The sequence below is a fragment of the Panthera tigris genome, chromosome A3 (genome assembly GCF_018350195.1).
Source record: "Panthera tigris isolate Pti1 chromosome A3, P.tigris_Pti1_mat1.1, whole genome shotgun sequence".
NCBI classification, from domain to species: Eukaryota; Metazoa; Chordata; class Mammalia; order Carnivora; family Felidae; genus Panthera; species Panthera tigris.
Window position 1 is genome coordinate 73,036,401 of NC_056662.1, and position 19,516 is coordinate 73,055,916.

The following is a 19,516-nucleotide window of genomic DNA, read 5'->3' on the forward strand; positions in this document are numbered from 1 at the left end:
GATTATGACTGAAGATAATTCCAGAGAGTGATCACCATGATTCATGAGGTCTGTGTTTTGCAAATGAATCATCAAGAGATTTCTCACCTTAGAAAAAATTATAACAAAATATTTTATTGATTTTTATCAAGTAATTTCCTTTCTTATTTACCAGAAAATTAATACCATATTTTCTGAATATGTATTATTTAAACTTAAAATCTTGAACCCCAGTGATTTAAAAGATATTTCCAGTTAGTTTTGTTCATTAGGAAGTAAAATGCAGTCTCATGTCTTAGGTATTCAGTTCGGTTTATCTTTTCAAAGAAGCCACTCTTGTTTGTCTTTTCTTTTGTCTGTTTTCTATTATCTATTTCATTTATTTCTAATGGTTTAAAAATTTTTTTTTGATGTTTATTTATTTTTTGAGAGATAGGACAGAATGCAAGTTGGGGAGGGGCAGAGAGAGAGGGAGACACAGAATTTGAAGAGGCTCCAGGATCTGAGCTGTCAGCACAGAGCCCAACGCTAGGCTCAAACCCACAAGCCATGAATGAGGAGATCATGACCTGAGCCGAAGCCGTCACTAAACTGACTGAGCCACCCAGGCACCCCTCTACTCTAATGTTTATTATTTCCTTCCTTCTGGTAACTTTGGGTTTAATGTATTCTTTTTCTTGTTCCTTGAGGTATATTGTTCAGTTGTTTATCAGAGAGGTTTTTTTTTCCTTAACATATGTTTATATAGCTACACACTTTGCTCTTGGAACTGCTTTTGCTGTAGCCCATAAGTTTTGTTACATTGTTTCCATTTTCTTTTGTTTCAAGATATTTTCTATGTTTCTATGTTCTTCTTTGATCCACTGGTTGTTCAAAAGTGTGTGGTTTAATTTCCACATACTTAAGAATTTTCCAGCTTTCTTCCTGTTACTGATTTTACTTTCATACCACAGTGTCCAGAAAATATACTTGATATGATTTCTATATTTTTCAATTTATTGAGACATGTTTTGTGGCCTAACATATGAGGCATCCTGAGAAGAATGTGTATGTTGCTACTGAGACATGGAATGTTCTGGTTATGTCTGCTAGGTTACTTGGTCTGCAGTGTTCTTCATCTGCTGTTTCCTTATTGATTCTTTGTCTGGATCATCTATCCATTATTCAGAGTGACTCTTCCCGACTATTACACATTGATGTTTATTTCTCCTTTTAGTTCTGTTAGTATGTGCTTTATGTATTGAGGTGCTCTGATGTTGGGTGCATATTTAAAACTCATACCTTCTTGATGAATTTGACCCCTTTATCATTATATAATGACCTACTTTGTCTCTTGTGACCATTTTTAGCTTCTCATGTTCTTAAAAACTTGATTTCCTACAGTTAAAGACCTCCTGAGAATGCCAAGATATTAATAATTTTGAAACCTGAAGAGTCTCAACTAAATGTTTCTGCTATGCTTTAAGGTTTACAAAGAAGATCTACCTCAGCTAAAGCAACAAAGTAAAGAGAAAAACCATGCAGTGCCCTTCCTCAAAAGAGAAAAGGCTCCTGAGGACAGCTTGAAACTCCAGTTCATACACGGGTGGGTGCCTGTCACCAGCCTTATCAGCAAAGCAGTGGGGTCCTCTCTTCTTGGTGCTGACCCACTTCAGGCTGGCTCTTCTCTCCAGTGTGTACTTACCTGAACTTAATATTTTAACCATGATTATCTGTCCAGTATTCTTAGTTGATGTTCTCTGGCCATAACTGTGTGTATCTAGATGTTTCCTGCTTCAGTGACTTCCATGATGGGTATGTTTCTGTGGCCCATTGTTATCATGCTCCATTGTCTCTGCCATTGCTGCTCCCATTATTCCCATATCTCCTGTTCTATTTAGCTGGCTCCACTCGGACAGTATTTTCTTTAAACAATTTTGCTCACATATACCCAAAATAATTTTGAATTTTGAAAATCATATCATACACAAACTATCATCCTTGAGGTTGACATCTAAAATTTTTGGGGGCGCCTGCGTGGCTCAGTTGGTTGACTGTCCCAACTCCAGCCCAGGTCATGATCTCACAGTTCATAAGTTTGAGCCCCACATTGGGTTCAGTGCTGACAGCTCAGAGCTTGCTTTGGATTCGGTGTCTCCCTCTTTGCCCCTTCCTGGCTCATGCTCTCTCTCTCTCTATCTCTCTCCCCTTCAAAAATAAATAAACATTAAAAAACTAAAAAAAATTTTTTTTCAACATAAGGTTAAATGATTGTGAAGAATATAACATCTAGTGTTTTATTAATACATCATTCATTTACGTGGATCAGTTGGAACCTAAATGTCATTGATATTTGTTTCTCACCATCATCAATTTTAAAAATACATGAGCTCATATTTCTGTTCCACTTCTCCCATAGAATATTACATGAATAGTACACTAATGTAATATTTTTATGCTTGAAAGCCTTTTGTTGATCACCCTATCATACCTTCTGCAAGGGAAGAAATGTATATAAGTGCAGTTTAAATTTAATTCCCTGCAATCCTAAGTCTCTAACTTGTGTTACCTAGTATGGTGCCCACTAGCCACTGAAAGCCACTGAGTGCTTGAAATGTGGCTAGTCTGAATGCACACGTGTTGTACGTGTAAAATGCACACTGGATTTCGAAGACTTAGCATGAAAAAAGAAAGAAAGAGATTTCATTAAATGTTTTCTATTGATTGCATGATAATATTTTAGACATAATGGGTTAAAAGTTCTTAAAATTTTTCATCTGTTTGTCTTTATTTTTTTTAATATGACAATAGAAAGTTTTCACTTACCCACATGGCTTGCATAATATTTCTATTGAACATTGATGCTATGAGTGTTAATTTTTTTCTGGATTGAATTCTTGTTACAACTATTAGTATTACAAAGTTTATCAGACCAACATAAATATAGTACAGATTCTAATAAGTAAATTCTAAAAATTTTATTGGAAAAAAATTAAGATTATTTTTTCACTGAGTTCAGATATGCGTGTGTGTGTGTGTGTGTGTGTGTGTGTGTGTGTGTTATTGCTAGGTTGTGACAGAGTTTAGCATTGGTTCTATTCCCATTTTTCATTTTTTAATAGTTATAAGCACAGAGAGAGTTTATTCACATGAATAAGTAAAAGAGAATGGAAGCAACTTTATCATAGCAATGTTACTTAATTCTTTAAATTTTTCTTGCAATACAGATGATCTATTTCATGATTTTGATACATCACACAATAATATAGTTTAATCTGCCGCCAGTCAATTCAATCAAATCACTCTTCAATTTTGTTAAAAGCAAAGAATTGGAAATGACTTGACTTACAGAAAAATTTCATACCTAGTTGTTGGAATTATTCACTTTCAACATCCACACTTGAGTTTGTTTTGGTGTCCCTGGATGGTTCGATGCCCCAGGGTAATACACCACAGTGAAAGTCCAGGTGGACAAGAGGAATGACTTTCTAACATGAGAGGAAGGTGATTGAGAAAGGGGAGGTGAGAAGGGAAACCTGCTCCCCATCGTAGATGTGTTCTCAGACTGGTCAGTTTTAAGAAAGAGCACATACAGGGGCACCTGGGTCGCTCAGTTGGTTGAGCGTCCGACTTGGGCTCAGGTCATGATTGCACGGTCTGTGAGTTTAAGCCCCACGTGGAGCTATGTGCTGACAGCTCAGAGCCTGGAGCCTGCTTCAGATTCTGCATTTCCCTCTCTCTCTGCCCCTCCCCAATCATGCTCGCTCTCTCTCTCTCTCTCTCTCTCTCTCTGTCAAAAATAAATAAACATAAAAAAAAAAAAAGAAAGAGCACATACAGTAGCTGAGGATCTAGAAACAAGTTCTGTTAAAATTATCAGCACACATTAGCCCTGTTAGAGAGTTGCCACATGTCCTCAGACGCCCTCACACCCGTGTTGAAGACGACTGTCCTAGGCAGCTATGGAGATCCCTGGGATTCTCCTTGTGCATGTCCATATCAACATGTTAGCTTTACCTCCTGACCTCTCCTGCTCTGTTCATTCACTGTTCATTCAACTACCATGCATGTCTTGGACCTGTGCTTCAGTTACAGGGGCTACGACTGTAGAAACAATCTGTTCTACACGCAGACCGGAGAAGTGGTCTATCACATTGCTGCAGTTGCTGTTGTGTACAACAGGCAGCAACACTCCCAGAGGCTGTACCTGGGGCACGATGATGACATTCTCAGCCTGACCATCCATCCAGTGAAAGACTACGTGGCCACCGGGCAGGTGTGTAGTTCTCCTCTAGTATGGTGGTCTAGCCCAAGAGGATTTCATTTTGAATCCACTTTACATACTAGTTCAAGAAATACTTGGTAGAAACAAACAAGAGGCAATAAGCTGAGGATTCAGTAAATGCTGGGTCATTTCATGATAGTAGAAGAATTAACCAGTACATTACACAGCACTGTTGGGAAGCCTCTGAGAGATTTCCTTCTGACATGATATCCATAAATAGGATTAGCTAAAACTGAAGTAAGTTCCATGGATGCAGTCTTAATATATTTTCCTCATCGCTGTATACCCAGTACTTCGTATATCCTAGGTAACCAGTGAGTGTTTATTGAATGAACCATCTTTTAGTGCTAGTATAACATCTAGTGAATAGTTATTTTTATAAAACTTAAAGTCATGCATTTTGCCTAAGTCATTATTTTATATTTTAACCGATATATTGGCTAACTTTGCTAGCCAGTGCATGTGTGTATACTTAATACACCACATTCTATACTGTAATTGGTGTGAGGCAGACCATTGACAAACCAGTGCACCAGTAGCCATTCCAGGGGTAACTGGGGCTCCAGACACCAGTGAGGCAGTTGGCTGGATTCTACCCAGTTATGTGCATTGTTTTATGTCCCATTTTCCCTTTTATAGTCACTACACCCAACAAGGTTCTTCTTTCCCTTACAATTAAGTGAGGAAAACCACTTTATTAAAATTTTGTTGTTGGGGATTAGTGTCAGAGAAGCTTGTATTCCCTCAAGAAGAATCCATCTTACCAACAGGTAGGCCATGAAACTGTCACTTCCTGAGAGGAAAAGCAGAGCCAGGCCTTCTTGGGATGAGTAAAATATTTGAGATGGTGAAAGAACTCTGAAGCTATTCCTGTAACAACACACAGGTGACTTGCTTGACCAGGAAGTGGAATCTTATGCAGAGTTGGAAAGGCAGGAGAGAAAAATCTAGAACTCATACAAAAAGCACAGTGGACGCTTGACTTACAGTTTTAAAGTACCTTGCCTGGGAGCCATGTACCAGGTTAGGCTGGGCTGGCCCCCAATTTGATGCCCAGAACAAGCCTCTTAGACTCTTTGTAACTCAGTTTTATCATCCTGAAAACAATGATTTCCAAGTGTCTTCCTGCTCCCCAAATGTGTGGATGTCTGGGCAGCACTTGACTCTAAGGAACTCTGAAAGCGATTCTAAGGCATCATTCTTGTTATGATTTATAAGTGGTTAATTACACTCATCCTATTATTTAAGGTTGGAAGAGATGCTGCTATTCATGTGTGGGACACACAAACTCTAAAATGTTTGTCACTATTGAAAGGACAACACCAGAGAGGAGTGTGTGCACTTGATTTTTCAGGTAAGCACCAGTTTTCTGCTGAAGTCACTGATGGTTCTGCTTTACTTAGGGCTGGGTTTTGTTTTGTTTTGTTTTGTTTTGTTTTGTTTTGTTTTGTTTTGTTTTACAACCTCCTATTTAGTTGAGTTCTGTTTGTAATAAGGTAAGTAAGCCCTTTGTATGTTAGCTACCCATTCTTAGACTGGAAATCAGATATGTGAATACCTCACAAAAAAAATACGTGGCCTTTGGATTATACGAAAGGCCTTTCCCGGTCTTGTTCATTTCCTCTCTCCCAAGTCATTACCCAGAGCTCACACTGTGTTCTGCATTTGCTTGAGCAATTTGAAATCCAGAGCAGCTGTTGCTGTAGATAGTTTTAGTTGCAAACGTCTGGCAGTGACTCAGAACATCAATTTCATCTCTCCAAAGAGGTGGGAGCATAGCACTTGCAATTTAAAATATAAAGAACTAGAGGAGGGCTGCAAATTCTCTGCAAAAGGCCACTTTACAACACTCGTGTTTTGAAAATAAATTTCATATTTGAAAAATAGAACTGGATTTTCCATCTCTTTAATTTAGAATTTGAACGCAGTGCTAGTAGAATACTAACTGATGAATGTAATTTTCTTTAGGGTGAGGCCGTTTCTTTAAGCTAGAAAGGAGAATAAGGGCCTGTTACAGAAGGTATTTTTACCTACAATTTTTAATCCCAATAGTAAAAGTTAGATCGGTAGAAAAAAAGTATAAACTTTTTACTGGAAACTGATACTGTAATTTCTTTATTTCTAAATCCCATTCAAATGTTTAATACGTGCAGTGTGTGTAATGGTAGTCATTAAATTCCATGACTCCACAACCGCATTCTCTTTCCTACATCCCTCACTCTCTACTCTCCTTGCTCAAGCCCAAACTCCCTCTCATCTCTACCATATTGGTCTTTGATTCCAGTCCCATGTTCTCTGGTCCATCCTACCCAGTTCTGGAATCTTCTGGAAGCACAGTTACATTGCCCCCCTGTAGACTCATGTCAGTTGACTGACTCAGGGCTGAGCCCTTGGTTGGACATTCATGACCTTCCATGATCTGGCTTCAACCTTCCTTAGCAGTGTTTCTACCCACTTACCCATTCGTGTTCCTTTACATCTCCCTAAATTCAGGACTGTCCTTCTTTTTGCCCGTGTCCCTTTGTTCATGCTGCCGCCATGTGTCTGTTCAAGTTCTACCATCCTTTAAGACCAAGCTGAAAGTTTCTCCTACAGCCCTCCAGGGAGAAATAACCTTGTCCCTTCTTCTACATCTCTTAGCCCATTGTTGTCATTGCTTTCATGCTACCTGTTGGAGTCCATGTGGTACAGTAGCTGTCTGGGTCAATGTTTCTCATTCAATAAGCTACTTGGGCAGCAGAGCCCATGTCTCTCTTCCCCACTGCACATATTGTAGTGCTATGGACACAGAAGCTCTTCCAAAACTGTGAAGGCATGAATGGAGCTTTGCCTAATATACTTTGTCTTGCCTTTCACTATTACTACTGGAACTTCACATTGTAAACTGTGTTGGGGTGAAAATTAACTTTATTTTTTCACCTATAGCAACATGGAACGGTTTGGGGCAATATTTTTGTGACATGCACATCCTCACATACTGTAAATTGCTGTAGAAATCTGAATTGTTACATCATATTAGAAGTTATTCAATACTCTCTGTGGTTATTGAACCAGTAAAACTTAAGGCTAAAGAGTTCCTACTCCACACTGGCAGGCATGTGAGGTCGAGAAAGCATGTGAATACTGAGGAAGCGAGAACATTGGGAAGCCCAGATAACACACCAAGTCACAGCAAATGCAAAGTCCTAAACTTCCAGAAGTTTGATGGACATACTGGAAGTGTCATACATCCTTGATAAAGCAGTAAAATCTAAAAGGAAATCATAATTTGAGTTCAAACATGGTTCTCTTCTAAGGATGTGAGTGAATTTCTTCTGCTTTTTTCCCTCAATAGCCAGACCTCCCTTTTCCTAAAATTAACTTTGCTAGCCAATACATATGTGTATACTTAATATAAAAATTGTATTAATAAATATACTCTGAAAAAGTAGTAAGACACCCATTAAAGTAGCAAAACTAAATAAAATAATAAAACCTAATTGTGCACTAAATTATGGAGAACCTAATATACAGTATTCATATTTTTGGCAACATTAAAAATTGACTCAGTAACTCCAGCAGACAATTTGACAGCATATAATAAAAGCTGTAATTCAAAATGACAAGTATGTTGACTGTGTGTATTTCATACATATTTCTATGTATCAAGTTAAGTGAAAGAGAAAAATAGAACTCAAAATAGCATCTATTCACTGATTTCCACTGAAAATGTGTGTATGTAAATTAACATATAAACAGAGGGGCAGGAAATTTAGAATAATATAAATAGAATTTAATAATCATTAGGATATCTTTTCTCTGTAAAATTAATTTCTTGGTTTTTACATTTAGATACATCAAAAGGTTACTTACATACCTTTTAGGGATGGCATTAGAGGATCAAAGACATTGAATACAGATACACTGGTACCCAGTAACTTGGCCTCTGTATTTCCAGGAAGTTCTCTCTCTTCCGGACCTAGTAGTTTGTAGAAGGAAAGATCAAGAGAGTTAAGTGAACTTTGAAATCTTTTCCTCATAAGGTAGCCCCTCACACCAGTTGCCTGGGGAGAGAAACCAGATGTTTTAGAAAGAGGTTGAGAAGCTGATTCTGTCATTGCTTCTAATTCCCATTTTGGGCAAATAAAGGAATATTGTGATACAAATATTCTCTGCATAAAAAGGATATTTCAGTCTCAACAATACAGTCTCTGTTGCCCAGATAACAATGACTGGGGTGGTGGGGGAGAGGGTGAGCCATATTTCTTCAGCAACGATGTGCTGAAAGCCCTATATCACCTTACCAACCAAGAATGGGAGATCCACAGAGTTTGGTGGTTTGGCTGTGGTAAAAGTCAAACCGTGGCAGATCCTGAGCTAGAACCCACATCTCCTGGCCTCAGTGCAGGGAAAAGGCCACTAAGCCTGGGGTTGTGAGCTGGCAGAAGCTGTGCCTAGAGCCCTCCCCACTGAGTCCTCTTGCCTGCTGCTGCCTCTGCGCTCCACCAGGGCTAGTGTGAACTCTTAGCATGAGAGTCCTACCTGGAGCACTCAGTGTCACCGACTCCGCCCAAAGGCACGTGTCTCCAGCTGCCCCACCCCTATTTGCCAGTGTAAAGGTGGAATGGACAGGTGGTACAGAGAGGCTTCCACATGAACATTCCCCAGTGAAAAGAGAGTCTTGTCCTAGAACAGCCTCAGATCACACATGTATATGAATTGGAACAGGAGCAGCTCTACCTTTCTTTTGAAAAGTGATAGAAAAGTGAGTAGTCAAAACAGGAGATTATTAAGATTTCCCTACTTAACCATGTGAACAGGGCACCAACATTGGTCATTACCTAGCTGGTGGCACCATCTGTGTACTCTGGACCCCATATCCAGCCATCTCTTATAGGCCAGCTCGTTTGGGGAGGTTCTGTGGAGACCTGATAGTACATTTGCCCCTTATTAGAAAAAGAAATTATCATGGAAATACAAAACAGGCAAATGATGTGAAAAATAGACAACAAATAAGCAATTATACATTGGGGTTTAGATTAATCTATACTTGCCACTGTTCCACAGCAAATGGAAAGACATTTTTAATGAAAAGCATTTCTTACAATATAATCTATAACTCTCTGTGAACAGGAATGAATGAATTTACATTATCTCACTTAATTGAGTGACTCCTTAGCTTTGTGAACGTATTAGCATTGTCTAGGGAAAATGGGGCCATCTTTGTTTTTGTGCTTACAAGATAGAAGGTGCTTCCACATGAATAGAAAACCAGAGTAGAGACAGAAAGGTTCAGCCACATAAATCTTTTTTAGTTTAATATTACCCTCATATTTTTTAAAATCTTCACTGAATAATACTGATTTCTCCAAGGACACCTCTAAGACTAACTGGATTTCACTGTGTTCAATTCTGAAAATCTATGCATTTTTTATGAGCCCTGAATGCAAGGACCAACTTGTAATTGAGTAGAAATTCTCTCTTTCTAATATGCCCTTTACTATTGACATTAAGTACCTTAGAATTATTTTTGGAGTTTGTCACTATCCATAATTAATACATACTGTGACTGGAAAGATTTAAAAGGACATTACCTCGACTCTAAAAACATGGCAAAAAAAACCCTCAAAAACCTCCAACTGGTCAAGGAACAATGGATTTTCAAAGCTAAAGCCAAGTCTCTTTGGGGGGAGGGTTGGGGTGTGAAAACTGGGAAAAAATAAAAATGTAGCCAATTCTATTTCCAAACCAGGCAGAAATAGCCTCCACCTGCAGAATTTTAGAAAAGGTCACCATCTTAAAGAAGAGGTGTGATTGTAGAGGCGCCCCTGGATTTGTGCTATTTCTTTGTTTCTCCTCATAGTCACAGACTGGGGTAGAAAGCTGTATAATTGTGAAGACAAGCTGATGGGGCCTTGCAGAAATTCCAATAAAAAGCCAAAAAAATTAATGTACCCTGAGAACTTCTTTAAAAGACATAAAACTTGAACTGCCATTTTAAATGTGTGGATGCTTGCCATCTAAGAACATATTAATAGAGCTACACAGTTTACAAAGGAAAACACAAAAGGTAGACTTAATAAATGGAAAAAAGACACTGAATACCAGTGCCATGTTTTTTAAAGAACTGATCATTAAAACAATTAAAATTTGTATAGCTAGATAACATAGCCCATTTCTTTCCCTTCATAGCATCCGTACACACATTCTATCTTTATCTCCCTCGTCATCCTCAGTGTCACCAATCTCCTCCACGCTCATTGGAAACTAGCTTAGTGGGAAGATCACAGAGGAAATGTGATATGATTACTATAAGCCTTAGCAGAGCTTATAATCTAAAAACAGAGAGAGGAAGCTCCAATCCGTCAATCAAATCACAAAAATACAGAAGCATGCTAATACAGAAGCACAACCAAGCCATCCCAAAAGGTATGGAAAGAGTAATATTGGTAATGAATAGGAAGCCATTACCAGTCCCCTCTCCCAAACGTATAGAAAAGAGGCCTTGAGGACACCAGGGTGACTCAGTTGGTTAAGGGTCCAACTCTTGAGCTCAGCTCAGGTCTTGATCTCAGGGTAATGAATTTGACCCCCGACTCTGTTAAAAAAAAAAAAAAAAAAAGAAAGAAAAGAAAAGAAAAAAGAAACCTCACACAATTTAAAGCCTGATAACGGTTCAGCGTAAGGACATATCATTCATTGTGATTCAGAAGACACATTTGTTTATAGTAATCACCTGATGATCATTTAGGACTTGTGGAAAGCATGAATGTCTCTTCTAATACTGAGCCTAGTAGCTTGAAATGGTTAATGTAACTTCCAAATCCTTGCCTCATACTTACCAGCAGTCCAGGATTGAGGAGGATCTGTTAGTGAAGCCAGGCTCTTCCTTCCTCTGACTCTGCTCCTTCCTCTGGAGAAGGAGCAGACCATGGTTCCTGGTAGCTTGGGGAATAGTGTCTGGCCCCAGTAAGGGCACTCACAGGTTGGGCATTGGTTAGCATTTGGGGAGCGTTGCCAGATGTAGCAAATAGAAATACAGGAAGTCAAATAAATTTTAATACAAAGTATGTCTCAGGCCATATAACTGTAAATACATAATTTAAATATTACATGGACCTACAATAAGAAATTATTCATTACTTATCTGAAATTACAGTTTAAGTAGGCTTCCTTTATTTTACCTGGCAACTCTAATGTGGCATTGACCCCAGACTTGGAAATAGTTGATCACACACTTGTGTTTCTTTATCCTCTCATATTGTGGGTCCTCTGTAGACCAGGAAGACACTCTGTTCAACTGATACATGTTGAGTCTGGTCACCTATATCCTAACCAGCACGAAGCTAGGGTAGAATCGCTGACTCCATATACTCCTCCTATGAATCTGGCTTGTGAGGAGGCAGCAAAGGAAAGACTGCACGGCTTCTTTGGTCTTGAAGGGAAAAAGCAAGTTAACAATTTTGGTTTTCAAATTTAATTGTACATACAAAGTATTTTTTTTAAGTTTTTTTTCTTGGAAAACAACCCAAGTGTCTACATTATAGTAACCATTGGTAATCTTATAAATAATATTTAATACTAAGGGAAAATGTTCACTATATAACAATTGAAAAAAGATCAGAAAATAGGATGTTCATTATCATCCTGGTTTTGTTTTTCAAAAACACATTTATGTAGAGAAACTGACAGGAAATACACCAAAGGTAGGCCTATAAATTGAGGTGATTTATAAATTTCCTTTATCTATATTTTCTAAGTGTCCTATAACAAGCCTACTACATTTAAAATAGGGAAACAAAGAGGTTAGGATTTTTTAATTATAAAATCATCTTCTGAAAGAATTTTTGAGATTAAATTTATTTTCTACAAATGCTCTTATCTTGGAGGTTTAAATAGAACCCAGTTTTTTTAAGCTGAAAATATAGTCACAAAGCCAAATGGTTCTTTGAATAAATGTCATGAGATTTGTCATGAAATAGACAAGGTTTTTGAGATATAACTGAGAGGCTTCTCCCGGCTCCGTGTCTGACACTGGAATGTTAGATCAGTGATTTAATTCATCAACCAGTTGTTGTACATTAAGAAGCTCAGCTATCACTGTTACACATTTCATTCAGTGAGGTCCCTTCAGCATATGATACTTCTAATGTATTGGAGCCTAAATAATATTCTTAAGATCAATTTTGTATTCATCGTTACAGTGAATGAAATGTTTTGGTGTTTCATCGAAGAAATGAGTCACTTGACATTTGTGTTGTTTTCATACAGCTGATGGAAAATGTCTGGTGTCGGTTGGTTTAGACGATTTTCACAGTATTGTGTTTTGGGACTGGAAAAAGGGAGAAAAGATAGCCACCACAAGGTAAGAAGGTGCTGAGGTCTTGCAGCATCCTGCTGATTATCTCGCTCCAGTAAAGGTCACTAGTTTTCATTTTCTAGGGAGATTTCTTTCATCTTCAAACTCAGATGGAATTCACACCGAAAGCTTAACACCTGAGGGAAAACATACTGCAATATTTCCTGGTGACAAACCTGACTTACAGCAGTTAATGGTTGTTTCAGGGAACTGGAAAATTCTGAAACACTTTCCGGGGAGTTACTTGTCACTTGGGTTTTAGTAATATATGCACTGTCTTTATCAAAGCTTTTTCCAGCAGTAGAAAAGCAGCTTTTCTCAGACTTGGGCCTTGTCCCTTGTTTTTCTACAGTCTTGCATCTGGTGAAGGAGTGTCAATGTCACTCTAGTCAGAGGTACCATTTGTCATGAAGCTGTTGCATGCTGGAAAAGGAGGCCCCATCGTGTGCATCTGCCACTCGCTTTCAAAGCAGGCAAATTGTTTCCCTAATCTCCCTGTCTTATAAATAGACTTTTCTAAGACCGTCTGCTGTTTATAGACCACCTGTCCTCCGTTACCCCAGGCTGCCTCCCTGCTGAATCAGCCTGAAGTCTCAACACTGCTTTCTACTCCTACTTACATAGGGCTTAGCTGTGTGCCCAGCCATGATCAGAGGTCAGCACGGTTGGCAGCCAAGGCCCAGTGATCGAATTTGTTGCCCAAAACAGGTTATCACTTTCCCTCTCCACTAGTTCTTGTCTACATTAACCAATTTCCCTTCTGTCTTTCGGTATAAAATCATTTTTAAGTTAATGGCTTTGAACCCCAGTATTCACTTTGTAAATTAATACTTCCCTTCACAATATTAAATAAGAAAAAAAGGGTTTTTTGCAATTTGGTTTAGTAAACGAAGATCTCTCCGTTGCCGGGGACTCAGAGGAGGAGCAGATGGAGCCCTGAGGACTCCAGCTGACTGTCTTAGGAGAAAAAGAAAAGCTTTTCTGATAAGTGCGGTTGAGATTAAATTCTTGGCAGCAAAAGACAGCTCCCAAATCTGCCTGCCCAAGTGGGCCTTCCTGGTATCTGTCAAGTATTCCTCACTGTTCTATCACCCCCAACTGGCACTCGGATTCCGCTCTTAATTAGAACTCTCCTTTCCCTTTAGACTCATGTACTGAATTTTAGTTTAATATTTCTGATAACATACCAACTGCAGTGCAGATTATTGCAGGCAAAGCCTTTGTCTGCATCTCCAAAGCAACAGAAAAGCAATTTTCCTGCTAAAAAAACCCTCTGCAACCTTCTGTGTCTCCCCTGTTGTATGCCAGAAACATTCATAGAAATGGAAGAGAGAAATTTTTATTGATATGTCCAAGGTATCTATTCGATATGCTTGGTAGTGTCACTTCTATTTAATTAACACAAAGTGACTTAACATCATTATGTTAGTAACACACTTTATTTGTGGAATTGCTCCCAAGCCTTATGTCACATTCCTAAAACAGGACACCTGCAAAATTGCCCTCCAAGAATATTTTTGCATTGTAATATTAACCAGGGCTCTTTCCAAGAAGGAGTGTCAAGGATTGCTAAAGTTCTTTGAAGACTACTAGATTTTAAAATAACAAATAAGTAAATATTTCCATAAATGCCTATTTCCATCACATTTACACATATTTATATGATCATATAAATATACACATAAATAAAAACCTATTTATGACATTAAGTTACATACTTAAGCAGATAGAAACATTAAAAACTGAGGCATAAGGGTGTCTGGCTGGCTCAGTCAGTAGAGCATGCAACTCTTGATTTTGGGTTTATAAGTTTGAGCCCCATATTGGGTGTAGAGAGTACTATATATATATATATATATATATATATATATATATATATACATACACACACACATATATATATATACATACACACATATATATATATATGCATACACACATATATATACATATATATATATATATATATATATATACACACACACACATATCTTAAAAAGAAAAAAACTGGGACCTGAAAGAAGTGACAACGGAAAACAGGTGACACTTTACTGATGGTACCTTAGTGGCTTCAAGGAGTCTTCTTGGTTTCTGAGAGGGCTTAATTTACTCTTAGAAAGGCCAGATCAGTGACACCCCTCCTTTGCACTTTTGTGTGTCAAATCATTGCCAGCGTTGGGCACTAGCAAGGCTTAGCAGTGAGCCTCCTTCTGGCAGCGGGCACTGCTTTGGCCAGACGGTCTTCTACAATAATCCCTATCTCCCAGGATGTGAGAGTTCCCTGTGGAGGGACGGGCAAGTCAGTAGCCATGATGGTGTCACCATCAATGCTGCAGGTGCCCAGTGGGAAGGTGTGCCTCCAGAACAACACTGCACTCTCCAAACCCACCCCTCCGTTGTGAAAATGTTTAATTGAAGCTTCTTTTTTATCAGCTCAGAGAAATTAGAGAAATTCAAGATTGGCATGTAGAGATCTTATTGCAAGATCTCTCTGAGACTTGATTGAATCTCTTGGAACAATTTTTTTTTTCCTCTTTGCTAACTTTCATGAAAGATTTCAGTTCCCTCCATTAAAAATGAATTTTTAAGTCTTTTTTTTTTCCTTTTGAAGTTTGTTCATGTTTTAGTGTAACCTACAAGTAACCCATTTAATAACCAAAGTCAATCTCTTACGGGCTGTGATTAAATGGCCTAATGTCAGTGTCAGAGATGAATAATGAGATAATCTGGTACCTTTCTTTCCCTTTACTTGCATTTCTAATGCACCAGCAATAGGGCTATGGGGGACAATGGCTAATTATTCTTGATATGTTTCATCTCAAAAGTTTGAATGCAGTAGGCAAAAGGTAGAGTTATCAAGGTGCCTAACAAGAATACTTGGGCTGTCAATGTGAAATAATTATGCTACTGGAAAGCCTGGGACACAATGTAGGCCCAGGATGAGCAGGTGTGTATGTACTTCTGTTTTAGCTTTGTTGCTTGATTTATTATAGGTCCCTACCTTTACACACCTTTAGTGAATATGACGAAGCCTCCTGTATACCAAATTGGCACATTTCTTTTCTCACTTTCCTTTTTAAAAATGTGTATTTTTTTTTAGAATAACATTTCTTAAAGTGAAAACAGAGAGTTTTCAAAATACTGTGTGATCCTTACAGAAATTCAAAGTCCAAAAAAGCACTGAGAAGAAAATGAAAATCATAATTACACTGCCCACGACATAGCCAACGTTTTAGCATACATTCTTCGGTAAACATTGGTCTAGTATTTTGATCCATTTTTATTCATAGGTGAGATTATATAAACACAAAACAGTGTTCATGTCTGTACAGGGAATGTAATTCGTTATACCTGCTCTCAATTTTCCTGTCAGTTTTCTCTAGCATCTTTTCTTTAAAGTTTTTATTAATGATTTAGAATCTGTGGGGATTTTCCTCCAATCGAGAAATCTTTGGATGCGTAAAGTCTCTTAGGATTATCTGGTTTATTTGTCCTCTTGGTGTTCAGCACATTTTCTCTTCTTACACAAATAAACTTGTATCTCTGTCTCCTACTTGTTTCAATACTTCCAGTGATGTGTCTTGGCCTTAGTGTCCGTGCTTCACTTTGGACTTTGATAGAAACGAAGAGAGAAAGTTCAAAAATCAATTCCTTCTCCTTTCCCTGCCTGTCATTCTGGGGCCCATGCAATGGGTATGGAGATGTCTGTCCTGTTCTTTTAACTTACTGTGGAAAATTTCAAAGTTGCGCAGAAGTGGAGGAAACAGCGTAACAGACTCCCTTCAGCCCTGTTGCATCAACCTACAGATGGTACAGATCTCTCCCCCCTCATTTTTTTTCTCTTATTACTTATTTGCTAAAATATTTTAAAGAAAGTTTAAGACCACTTGTCATTTGACCTGTATATGCTTCATTAAGCATTTCTAATTTTAAAAGCATATTTTTATTTTATTTAATTGAAGCAGAGTGTACAATATTATGTTAGTTTTAGGTGTACAACATAATGATTTGACATTTATATACATTATGAAATGCTTACCATGATAAGGGTAGTTATCTGTCACCATACAAAATTTTTAAAATATTACTTTGTTTCTTGCTGTACTTTGCATCGGTGACTTAGTTATTTTGTAACTTTAAGATTGTACTTCTTAGTCCCTTTCAGCTATTTTGCTCATTCCCCGCCAGTTTGTTTTCTGTATTTATGAATCTTTCTATTTTGTTTGATTTGTTCATTTGCTTTGGTTTTTAGGTTCCACGTGTGAGTGAAATCATATGGCATTTATCACTGTCTGACTTTTTTCACTTAGCGCAATACCCTTTATGTCCATCTATGTTGCCACAATGACAAGATTTCATTCTTTTTAATAGCTGAGTAGTATTCCAGTGTGTGTGTGTGTGTGTGTGTGTGTGTGTGTGTGTGTGTGTACACACCACATCTTCTTAATCCATTCATGTATGGATGAACACTTGGCTTGCCTCCATAGCTTGTTTATTCTAAATAAAGCTGCAGTAAACATAGGGGCACATATATCTTTCAGAATTAGTGTTTTCATTTTCTTTGGGTAAATACCCAGTAGTGAAATTACTGCATCCTATAATATTTCTGTTTTTAATTTATTGAGGAACCTCCATACTATTTTGTGAACAGTGGCTGCACCAATTTACATTCCTACCAGTGGTACATAGGTTTCCCTTTTCTCTGTATCCTCACCAGCACTTGTTATTTCTTGTCTTTTTGATAGTAGTCATTCTGATGCGTGTGGGGTAATACCTCATTGTGGTTTTGATTTGCATTTTTCTGATAATGAGTGATATAGAACATCTTTTCATGTGTCTGTTGGCCACCTGTATGTCTTCTTTTGAAAAATATCTATTCAGATCTTCTGCCCATTTTTTTTTAAACTTATTTATTTTGAGAGACACAAAAAGTATGAGAGCGGGGAATGAGCAGAGAGAGGGGAAAAGAGAATCCCGAGCAGGTTCCATGAGGTCAGCACTCAGAGCCCAATGCGAAGCTTGAACTCAACAAAACTGCAAGATTATGACCTGAGCCGAAACCAAGAGTTAGATGCTCAACCACCTGAGTCACCCATTCACGCCTGTCCATTTTTTAATGGGATTTTTCTATGGTGTTGAGTTGTATAAGTTCTTTATTCTGGATATTAACCTCTTATTGGATATGTCATTCGCAAATGTCTTCTCCCATTCACTAGGTTGCCTTTTTGTTTTGTTGACAGTTTCCTTTGCTGTGCAAAAGCTTTTTATTTTGGTGTCTTGATAATTTATTTTTGCTTTTGTTTCCCTTGCCTGAGGACACCTATCTAGACATACGTTATTGAGGTCAGTGTCCAAGACATTACTGCCCATGTTTTATTTTAGGACTTTGATGGTTTCAGGTCTCACATTTCGGTCTTTAATCTATTTGTGTTTACTTTTGTATAAGATACAAGAAATTCCTTTTCGTGTACCTTTCCAATTTCCCCAGCACCTTTCATTGAAAGGCTGTCTTTTATCCATTATAAATTCTTGCCTCCTTTTTCATAAATTAATTGACCTTACAGGCGTGGATTTGTTTCTAGGCTCCTTATACTGTTCCATTGATTCATGTGTTTGTTTTTGTGCCAGTACCATACTGTTTCGATCACTATAACTTTGTAGTGTATCTTAAAATCTGGGATTTTGATAACCTCCTGCGTTGTTCTTTCCCAATATTTCTTTGGCTATTCAAGGTCTTTGTGGTTCCATACAAACTTTAGGATTATTTGTTGTAGTTCTTTGAAAAGTGCTATTGTTATTTTGATAGGGATTGCACTGAATCTTTAAAGTGCTTTGGGTATTATGGGCATTTTAACAATATTAATTCTTCCAATCCATGAGCATCATGTGTTTTTCCTTTAGTTTGTGTTGTCTTCAGTTTCTTTCATCAATATCTTAAAATTTTCAGAGTGTAGTTCTTCAACCTCTGTGGTTAAATTTATTTGTAGATATTTTATGCTTTTTGGTGCAATTATAAATGGGATCTTTTTAAATTTCTCTTGCTGCTGTTTTGTTATTGGTGTATAGAAATGCAACCGATTTCTGTGTATTAATTTTGTATTCTGCAACTTTATTAAGCTCATTTATTAGTTCCAATAGTAAGACCATATATGAAACACCCACAGCTAACATCATACTGAATGGTGAAAAACTGAAAGCTTTTCCTCTAAGATCAGGAACAAGACAAGGATGTACACTCTTACCACTTTTATTCAACATAGTACTGGAAATATTAACTGCAGAAATCAGGCAAGAAAAAGAAATAAAAGGCATCCAAATTGGTAAGGCAAAAGTAAAACTGTCACTATTTGCATATGTCATGATTGTATATAGAGAAAACCCTAAAAGACTCCACCAAAGGTTCCTCCATGTCTTCTCTTTGCCAATTAAAGCTGCTGTAAACATCCATACAGGTTTTTGTGTGGATATAAGTTTTCAAGTCCTTTAAGTAAATACTGAGGAACACAATTGCAGGGTATCGTGGTAAGAATATATTTAGTTTTGAGGGGTTTTTGTGTGTGTGTGTGTGTGTGCGTGTGTGCACACGTGCGAGGTCGGGGTGGGGGGGTTCATTGCTTTTTTTAATTTAAATTTTAGTTAGCTAACGTATGGTGCAATATTGGTTTCCAGAGTGGAATTCAATGATTCATCACTTACCTTCAACACCTAGTGCTCATCCCGTCAAGTGCCCTCCTTAGTACCCATCACTCATCTAATCCATCTCTCACCCACCACTCTCCATCAACCCTCAGTTTGTTCTCTATTGTTAAGAATTGGTTGTGGTTTGTTTCCCTCTGTCTTCTCCCCCGCCCTTTCCATATGCTCATCTGTTTTGCTTCCTAAATTCCACATATGAATGAAATCATATGGTATTTGTCTTTCTCTGATTGACTTAT

At 37.8% G+C, this 19,516-nt stretch overlaps 1 protein-coding gene across 1 annotated transcript in view; it reads left to right on the plus strand.

The window, feature by feature from the left end:
• The window catches only part of EML6 (EMAP like 6), a 280,348-nt gene that overhangs the window by 179,954 nt on the left and 80,878 nt on the right, over positions 1 to 19,516 (plus strand). The window contains exons 13-16 of the mRNA XM_042981405.1: positions 1,446 to 1,564; positions 4,048 to 4,234; positions 5,492 to 5,597; positions 12,494 to 12,587. Of these exons, the coding sequence (XP_042837339.1) occupies positions 1,446 to 1,564; positions 4,048 to 4,234; positions 5,492 to 5,597; positions 12,494 to 12,587 (506 nt within the window). The remainder of the gene's footprint in view (positions 1 to 1,445; positions 1,565 to 4,047; positions 4,235 to 5,491; positions 5,598 to 12,493; positions 12,588 to 19,516) is intronic.